Source organism: Malaclemys terrapin, chromosome 9 (genome assembly GCF_027887155.1).
Source record: "Malaclemys terrapin pileata isolate rMalTer1 chromosome 9, rMalTer1.hap1, whole genome shotgun sequence".
NCBI lineage: Eukaryota > Metazoa > Chordata > Testudines > Emydidae > Malaclemys > Malaclemys terrapin.
In genome coordinates this window covers 12,959,927-12,969,667 of record NC_071513.1, presented here as the reverse complement: position 1 = coordinate 12,969,667, position 9,741 = coordinate 12,959,927, and the positions used below count along the sequence as shown (strand labels likewise).

At 50.0% G+C, this 9,741-nt stretch overlaps 1 protein-coding gene across 1 annotated transcript; it reads right to left on the bottom strand.

Moving 5' to 3' along the window:
- Positions 1–4,784: 4,784 nt before the first annotated feature.
- SLC25A5 (solute carrier family 25 member 5) lies at positions 4,785–9,013 on the bottom strand. Its single transcript, XM_054040203.1, has 4 exons — positions 8,821–9,013; positions 6,217–6,703; positions 5,942–6,082; positions 4,785–5,188 (listed from the first exon to the last, which is right to left on the bottom strand). Exons 1-4 carry the CDS (start codon positions 8,929–8,931, stop codon positions 5,031–5,033), a joined length of 897 nt encoding a protein of 298 aa, XP_053896178.1. The 5' UTR covers positions 8,932–9,013; the 3' UTR covers positions 4,785–5,030.
- Between the last annotated feature and the right edge of the window lie 728 nt (positions 9,014–9,741).

Here is a 9,741-nt window from a genome sequence, read left to right as displayed (position 1 = left end):
CCCGACTGCAGAGAGGGGGATGAGGGACTGAGCTTAGGGGCCTGCTACCACGCAATTCATTCATGTTATGGTATTGTCAGTCCAGTTACATGGGGCTGGATTCCCTTTGTCAATTAGTGTCTTTAATTAGTGGCCTAAGCGCACTCACAATTACACTTTATTCATTCAGCCTTTACAAAGGGACAAGAACAGGCTTTCCTGGAGATGGAGCGTTCTAGCCCTCAGGAAAATGAGGAGCTGGCAGAACCTACTAGATACATGCACTACGCAAGCCGCCTTGCATTCCTGAGCCCCTAAGCAGACACTGCCGATCGCTCTAATTTCCAGAGTATCCACAGGGATCCAGACTGTGACCACTACATTCATTTCTTTATAGCTGAGGCCTGCTTGTCGAACCGGAAACGAGAGTCTCTGTCGTTACTGTGGCACTTGGCCTCATCAGCAAAATTCATGCCTGTGGCGAGGACTGAGACTCTGGCCAACTCAGTTCCCCTCATCAGTAGAGGGGGAATAACACCCCCCAACCTAGTGCACAGAGATGATGTGCGTCCCACTGAGTTGTGCTGAATGGAGCTGCAAAACTGGAATTGTTTTTCAAACTTCCCCAGGGTTCAGATCCAGTGTTCTACAGTTAAGGCCAAGTGCAAAGTTTGGCTCAGTCCATTCCCACTCTTTGGGGAACGTTTGGATCCACCGTCACGGTTCGGGCTGTTAGAGAAAGAGGGGCCAGTTGCACAGAGGTCAGCTGCAGTTTTGGTCTTGAATCATTGCTCTCTATTGGTTAATATTTGTGAAGTGCTATAGCTATCGTGATTAGAAAAGGTCCCAAACAGAGGCAGGGCTAGCCCACTGGGGGCCTTAAACAGGAATATTTTTGCCCCCTCCCCCAACATACTAAAAAAGCAAATATCTTTCTCCCCCCCCCCCAACCATCCCTTGAGCTGCTCAGGGCCCTAAGCAATTGCTTAGTCTGCTTATGCCGAGCACTGGCTCTGGTCCCCAAGCCGAGTGCTAGATCCAGCCCATCCCCTGGCGTCTGGGGGACTTTGGCCCTGACTCTGAACTTTGTGACTAAGGCCCATCTCCAGTGAGCATGCTGGCAATGCATTGCCCCTTGCATTCCTACACCCTTCTGCTAGATGGACTTCAGACCAGCACGCCTGACGTGACACGGGTGTGGGGCTGGCAACACTTGGTCGAATGAGGAAGTAAAGTCCAGCCACACTGACCTAGCACTGGAGGTAACGATGTCTGTGCTAGCTGGGCTCTTATGGGAGGAAAGCGAGATCTGGCTGAACTCTTAGGAAGGGCTGGCTCTCCTTTAGCTCACAGCTATTCCAAGCATTTAGCACCACTATCAGCCACCGGCAAATATTTAATATGATCCTGTGTGTAGCCTTTCTGCGTCAACAGGTCTTTAGCAGAGGATTTACAGCGGCTGGGCAGCCAGGGGGTTGTCTCTGTGCCAGCGAGGAGGACGTTGGGAGCCGTAGCTCTGCCTAAGAACTCATTTGTACAGTGACTGGTTGGCAATATGCACAGGGAATCCTTAACACCAAGCAGCAGCTGGGCCTGGACCAGACAGAGCCGCCACACACACACGAGAGGAAATAAGACATTGTCAATATGCCGGAGGAGGAGGTTTTATGTAAAAACCACCACCAGAACAGACACCCTTTAGGTAATGTGCCTTAGGGCATCAGTCTGTGACCCAGGAACCTGGGTTCAAATCCTGACTCCACCACTAGGTTGCTGGTCACTTTGGGCAAGTCTTTTCCCTTCCCCAAGAGTCTGTTTTCCCCATAATGACACTGACATCCTCTGTAGCATGCTTGAGAGCTCGTGCTGAAAGTGCTTGCCTAGAGCTGAGTATTACTAATACCTAATTAATTTCAGCAACGAGGCCAATGACTGGAGCCTGAATTCCCTCTCAGAAGGGATTCTCTCTCCCAGTTCAGGTTGAAGTATATGGGAAGAATGATGTAAGGAAACTCGCGATACTACTGCCTATGCTTTCTGTTGGTGAGTAAAGAGAACATTTACATTGCTAATCTGGGCCATGTTCCACTGGGCGCCAACACTTGAAAAAGGCATGTTATAGAAATGCCATGAAGTATGCACAAAGATTTCGATCATGTACCAAATGCTTTTAACTGGTGTTCTTGAGACAGAGTTTTCTTCGCTTGATTAAATCCCCCACCACCACACAGACCAAGCTCATTGCATAGAATGGACTGCTCCACCTTGGAGTGGTTTGTGAAAATGGAATGTGACCGCAAAAAGGATCAAATTCTCTTCTCCGTTACACTGGTTCAACCCCACCAGATGGCCCATTCACCTCTACTAGAGGAGGACTCCACGGCAAACGTACCGACATTCTCATTTTCACAATCAGCATTTCTTAGGACTCTGCTCTTGAGCCTAGCCTGTATAGTGGAGCCTAGCACAAGTCAGTCTAGGCACCATCCTGCTCTGCTAGAAACTGGCCCATCAGCAGATCTCCCACAGCACCACCACTTGCAAAAGTAGATTCAGTACTCACCCTCATCTTACACAGCCGTGATTTCACAGCCTCACCTTCCCACCTCTCCCCCTACAGGGGGCTATTGGGAGGAGAGAAGTACCAGTGGCATGGACTATGTAATTACTGAATCCATGTGTGGCACAAGGGTTCTCCCCCCAAATAGCTGACCTAGAGCTGCCTGATTGGGATGAAGCATTACCATATGTTGAGGGAAAGAGAAATGTTGTCTCAGTGTAACTCATACCCCTCGCAGCCACTTGACTTTTAAGGCCACAATAAGCACAAGTTGCTGACTCTGCTCCTGGGGGTGAACTGATTTGTAAATGACCTTCATCCATTATATACAGGTTGGGAGGGAGAGGGTCACAGTGAAAGAATGGAAAGGCTACGTAAAAGAACCCAGCAAAGGCTCTTGGATAGGTAATCTGGGAAATGCAGAAGTGCCTGCTCCATGGTGGTTCATTTAGTTCCCTGGTGCCATCGTATAATCAATTACCCAAAGTTCATTCTCCATCAACTTCTTTGACATTCAACCGGTCTTGCTGGACTAGAAGCAAAATGCTCTGCACCATCATAGCACGGGAAGGCTGCTGTACACGGTCACTCAGAAGCATTATCTGAGGGTGGAAGCCTGGCAAGCAATAGCAGGCTGGTAGGAGACAATATGCCAAGTGCGAATTCAGAGCGCCAGTCATGCATAGCCCAGTAGTGCCTGCCCTTAGCTTACAGCTATAATTAATGAGGCTGTGTCCTCTATAATTCAGAATTAATTTTCAACAGTAAAAATTACTATTGGCACTTCGCAAGGCAGCTGTAGGGCTGTTTGAGTCACACCACTTCAGTTTGATGATTGAGACAAATGGCTCTAACAACTGATTGAGTTAGAGACAGAGGCTTAGAAGGGTGGTTTAGGAAAGGGTCCCTCGTTGAAGTCAGATTTAGGGATGGGAGAACCACCTTCCTGCATTTGATCAGGATAGATACAAAGTATCCCAACTGCCCTATATTAATGTAAGCTACACCTGCACATCTAGGTGGGGCAATACCATAGCTGCATTTCCCTTGTGGCTGTAAGGGATGAGGTAGAGGTTATGTAGTACCAAGCAAGGTGCAATGGCTGTTGATTTGTAGGTAGGCTATGTAACCCAAAGAAAGCTAGCTCATGTTTAACAGGGCTGGTCTTCATTGCAGTTAACCCAGACTCTGACCCCTAACCCAGCTCCCCTCCACACACTAAAACCTCTCCCTCACATGGAGTGGTGCTTTCTACCTAGGCACACTACTCACACTTGGGGGGGGGGGGGAGGAAGGGGGGAAAATGTCACTAGACCAACTCCCTTCTGTGGGCATAGCTCTCCATTGCCTTCCCATAACTCCTCCTGGTTGCCCAAGTTCTCCCCCAATTCACAAGGAATAAGAGTGGCTCAGTTTACTGCAGCATTAAGCAGAGGATAGTCCCCCCCACAAGTCCTAGTGCCTCACCTGAGCATGGATACACTTCAGTGGACATGCTTGGGTAAAGTCTTGCTGAGTGGCTGCTCACAGCTGGGCAACAGGACCATCCTGGGTGCTCACAATCAGGTGTGAATCACTAGTTCGCTCTGCAGGAAGGACATACCCATACCTGACTGTTTTGTTTGTGTTCTTAACTAGGGAGTCAGTAGTTTTCAGCCACTTCCTTGAAATTCTTACAGAGAGCCTAGTTTTCCAAGTGAGTTACTCCCTCATGCCATTGCATACCTGTCCCTGGGAGTTCTGGCTACATCAGACATGGGTTAAACCATTTCTGGCTCCTCTTATCTGCCTAGAGAGTGGCTAGTTTAAAGCTCAAGCTTTCACTAGCACCAGTGGGCAGGGGGCACAGGCAGGTACTGCTGGCCTCTTATCACTTAACAGCTACCGTATCTATGCAGGCACTGGAGCTCCATAGAGATTTGAATTAAGATGCTAGTGCAGACAAGGTCTGTACATATTCGGGATTGTTCAGAAAGTGGTGGTTTCAAAAGAGATTGTGGCTTTAAAGGAAACAGTCAAAGTTAGGTAGCATCCCTTCCCCTCCCTCTCAAGAAGGTACATCAAGAAATATGCCCCGTTTCCTAGTAGCACAAGCATTAGAAATTTAGATTTACCTGGACTATGACATCCCCTTAGGCCCCCTCAAAGTGCTACTATGTAGTTACTATGCTTCTTCCAGCATTTTCTCCAGTGCAGCTGAGACAGTTTACTGAGAAGAGGGAAAGCAAGTACAACACTAGTAGAGTTGGTTCTGGATTTTTTTTTTTTTTATTTCCTCAGACTTGTTATTTAAACAGGAGTGCCTGAAATAAAAACATTTGAGTCCCATCATCAGGGGAATGACTTGATAAAGACAGAGGTCAGGTGAGCATGACAGCTGCCCTTTGCCAAAGAATATGGATACCAGTTGTAATTGATACAGTTTCGACAGTCCATGAATGGTCAGAGTAAGTTACATAATACAACATGCCAGTTCACACGAGGAAGTAACTTAAGTGTACTTCTTGATTTCATCGTACAATACTAAGACAAAAGCACCACCCATTCCTCTGAGTACATTGGACCATGCACCCTTGAAGAACGCCTTGGACCCTTCATCACGGGCAATCTTTCGCCAGCAGTCAATTGTACCCGAGTACATGATGTCAGCTGTGGAAAGTACAGAGATTGTTAGTGAGAGGAGTCTCATGGCCAAGCTCCTCGTCCAGGTCAGTAGTGGCTCAGCAAGGCTGCCAGCTTTGAATGACTACACTTGCACCACTAACGCATCTCAGGTCTATACGGAGATGTAATAGGCAAGAATTTGAGTTTCTCTGTCTATAGCAACTGCACTAACATCTCAAGTGCTTGGTTTAGCAGCTGCATAAAGGCAAGTCTTCACTGCCAATTACCCCAGGAGATATGCTGCTCTCCCATCCTCATGGCTTATACTAGAAGCACCACCATCTGCTGGGAGTTCTTCTGCCGCTTGTTTATATTCAACATAATAGAGTGTCTGGATGTATTCTAGCAAAAGGGCTGCAGGGTCTCATGGAGCAAGGAACTCTAGCTCTAATCCTGGTCCAGCCAGTGATTTGCAGCACATTCTGGGAACGATGGACTACTTCTCCTATAAATGGAGAGCATACATCTCACCAGAGCATTGAGAGGACTTATACTCTGAGTGGTACAACTGCTAAAGCAATAGACAATCTGCCTAGCCAGGGCATCAAAGGAAACCAACATCCATTTACAAGATCCCTCTTCTGAACCATGAAGTCCTGCCTGCCCAAACCCTTCTGATCCCATGGGCCTTGGAACACAGATGTAGAGTTCTCTGCACCCATCTTGCATCTCCGGACAGAAATGTTTCTTTGGGAATGCTCACCCCCATTATGTTCTACATGGGAATTAGATACATACTTGCTTTACGCCCTGACTGCATCATCATACGACGACGGACAGTATCAAATGGATAGGAGGTCAAACCAGCAACAGCAGTAACTGTCTGAGCAATCATCCAGCTGATAAAGATGTGGGTGTTCTTTGGGTCAGGAAGCATTCCTATGGGAGGGAGGGAGATGTTATAACACCAAAGGAAATCTGTTTTTGCATTAGAATCTAGAGTTCCTTCTAAAAGCCTTAATATTGTTGTCTAGCTTCTTATGCATTTTAAGAAGTTAGTTCAAAGGACCTACCCTTCGCAGTGTCATAGATGCCAAAATAGGCAGCTCTGTAGATAATGATACCCTGAACGGATACATTGAAGCCTTGGTACAGGCCCTTAAGACCATCAGACTTGAAGATCTTGACCAGGCAGTCACCAAGACCCTTGAATTCTCTGTCGGCTCCAGCTTTACCCACATCAGCTGCCAGACGGGTACGGGCAAAGTCAAGAGGGTAGACAAAACACAGAGATGTAGCACCAGCAGCACCACCAGATGCCAGGTTACCAGCAAAGTAACGCCAGAACTGGGTTCTTTTATCAACGCCACCCAGAAAGATCTGCTTGTATTTGTCTTTGAAAGCGAAGTTGAGGGCCTGAGTAGGGAAGTATCTGATCACATTAGCCAGGTTGCCACGCCAGAAGGACAGGGCACCCTGCTCTTTGGGGATACGGACAACACAGTCAATGATGCCCTTGTATTGCTGGTCTACTGCAATTTGCTTGCTTGCATGCTGCACCTGTAAAACAGTAAAACAAGCTGGATTAATATCACTGTGCTGATAAAATTACAAGCCTGAATATCTGGATTTATGACGTTTCATGGTTTTCACTTGGTAGAAATGTTTGCTTTAATTTGCATTTAATAATTAGCATCTGATTCCAGGGTCTGGATAGACCGTCTTCCCCTACAGAGGGGAAGTACATTTGAAGGATATCCGTTTAGACTAAAAATGCTGAAAGCTTGTTATGAAATGAAATAAGCCTGGTCCTATGAAGCTAGAGGAATTATAAATGAAAGCATGACAGATTTGGTAGTGAAAACATGAATTACTAGTAAACAAGAATGAGGATAAAATTAAGCGTGGCTCTCTTAAATTTGGTGAAGAGACAAGCTAGAGTGAGTTTATTGTTGAACTTTGCTCGTTATAACTAGGTGTGGAAGGATTATATTTGTACCAGTAAACAATGATTTCACCGCACACACAACTAACAATCACAATTTACAGCTAAGGCAACATAAGAAAAATGCTGCTTGAGACCTCACAGTTTGTGTTAAGGATGATTACTCAAGGATATCCTAACACTTGGTGTTCATGGTTATAAGGCTTTAACTTTTTGAATCTCATTGACTACTGTCATTAAATAATTGTCTGACCTCCCATAATTTCCCTACGACTGCAAAAAGTATTTATCAATTTAAGATCGATCAATATTAGCGGTCAAAAATCATAAATAAAAATTAAGTTTGCCAAGCCTAGTTACACCAGAGTGTCATGAAAGTCCCAGGCTGCTTCAGTGAGAAACGTCACTGTCCTCTAAGCAGATGTCAGTGCAATATAGACGCCTGGAATGCAGAGATGGTAAGTGCTGAATTCCAAGGTTATCACCTGCCATTCACTTGACCCAGAAACAGGAAGTGCTATTGTCTTAGGGTGGGGTGGTAAGAATGACCTTTCTGGCTCCATTTAGACCTGGTAGGATTTTCTAGAGCAGCCCTCCTCCGTACACTTGTCAAACTTTCATTAGAATGATGTGACAATAAGGGGACAGTCAGAAAGAACATCTTTAGAGTAGAACTGCACGTGAATTTCTTTTCAAAAGCAAAATAGGCTTTGCTACGTTGGATTTTTCCATATTACCTAAAAGGCAGCAATTTACCCTGATCCAGCCCAGATCAGAGTTGCATGGGCTGTCTACTTTGGAGCAAAGCTAAGTTAATAGCCTGCCTTTAACATTTGGGGATGTGGGGTCGTGTGGCCTGGAAGGTCACCGGTTTGCTGTCCTGAGGCTCGGCATTGTGCCGGCTTGGCTCTGCGCGCTGGTTTTACCGCATGATGCTTGGAAGCGGCGAGTCAATGGAGGCTCACTCGGGGGTCCGAGTCCCCACGGCTGGGCCAGGGGGCGCAGCTGGGCCCAGAGCACGAGGACGATGCAGCCTCAAGGAGCCTCCAGGCCGGAGGGAAGGAGCCGGGGCGGAGGCTGCTCTCACCCCCCTCCGCGCGGAGCCGGCACCGATTGCATAAGCGGAACTAGCTGGCTCCGGCAGCCGATCGAGGCAGGCGGGTGGTTTCCGGCTCTGCCCGGCTTCTCTGCGCCTGGGGACCCCACAGGGGCAGGGGAGGGAGAGGCCCCAGCTCGCTCTGAGCCCGGCACGCCGGGCCCGATGGGGCCCAGCCGCCCGCAGGGCCAAGGAGACCGTCCCCTTGGGCAGGGCAAGGCCGGCCGGGGGGCAGCGGAGCCTCGCCCCAGGCACAGACCGGGGTGTGGGGGGTCGTGCTGGCTGCAGCGGCCCGGCCCCCTCGCCCAAGCCGAGGCAGCCCCTGCGCCGGGATGCCCGGGCCTTCCCTCTCCTTGCAGCGACCTTGGGAGGCGGATCAGCGCGCCGGCATCTCCTTGGCTCGCGGAGGCACCACGCGGCCACGTCCCAGCTCCAGACAAAGCTGCGGCGGCGTCCCGTCCCCACACACCCCGGCCACAGGATTTCCCCGAGCCCAGGGCACTCGGGGCCCGCCCGCCTGCACCAAGCGGGCACGAGCCCATTCATCCCCCGGGGCGAGCGCCCAGCGCCCCGCGCATGCAAGCCCCCAGCGCCCTGCCGCCCCGCGCGCCGCCCCGGGGCACGTCCCAAACCCACCTGCAGAAGCAGCTTCACTCTCTCGATGGGGGCGACGGCTGTTTTGGAGATGGCCGCGGCCACTCCCCCGGCCAGGAAATCCTTGGCGAAGGACAGGGCGGCATCGGCCATGGCGACGGGGGCAGGTTAATAAATTAGAACCAGGGAGCGAAAGGCGACTGCTGGGGGGACCCGCGGGCTCTGAGACCGAGCTGCTGAAATGGCCGGTTTATATACAACCCCCGGGCTCCAGCGAGCGGGGGTGAGGCTCGCGGAGCGACGCACGGCAGCTTCCCACCCCGCTGATTGGCTTGGAGCAGGAGGGCTGGGCCGGGGAGGGACCGGCTGGGAGTGGGGGGGCCTTGGGTGTCACCTCCCCCCACGTGACGCGGTGGGGCCTGCCCATGGCTATGTGGGTCGGAGGGGTCTCCAGCATCACGGGGCGTGGGGGGGCCTGGCAGGGCCAGGCTGGGCTCTGGGTTTCAGGGCGTGACGCCAAGCGAGAGACTGTTCCTAGGCAACCCCCGGGGACATACAGAGCGGAGTGCATCTGCCAACGCTGGATCCGCCTCTGACACCATCGCCATGGAAACAGGGTTGGGCTGGGAGCACCCCCACAAAACCCAGCCTCAGACCTGAGTCACTGATCACAGGCGCCTGGGGGGCAGAGAGATGGGTGGGCACCGAGGTGCACATGTTGTGGGGGATGCTTCCCAGAATCATGGTCATCTCAGAGTTTTCCAGTTTTGGGGTGGAGGGCAGAGGTAGAACAGCCCACTTTAAATCTTAATCTCATCCATGGACCTTCCAGTGAAGGTCTGTTCCCTGCATATTTTTTTCAGTGCCTTTGTCCAGTCCACTTTTTGTTACATCACACTCAAGCCATCAAACATGGTACCTGAATTTAATCTCCAGGGTTAAGAATTTCTACAAAATTGTAAA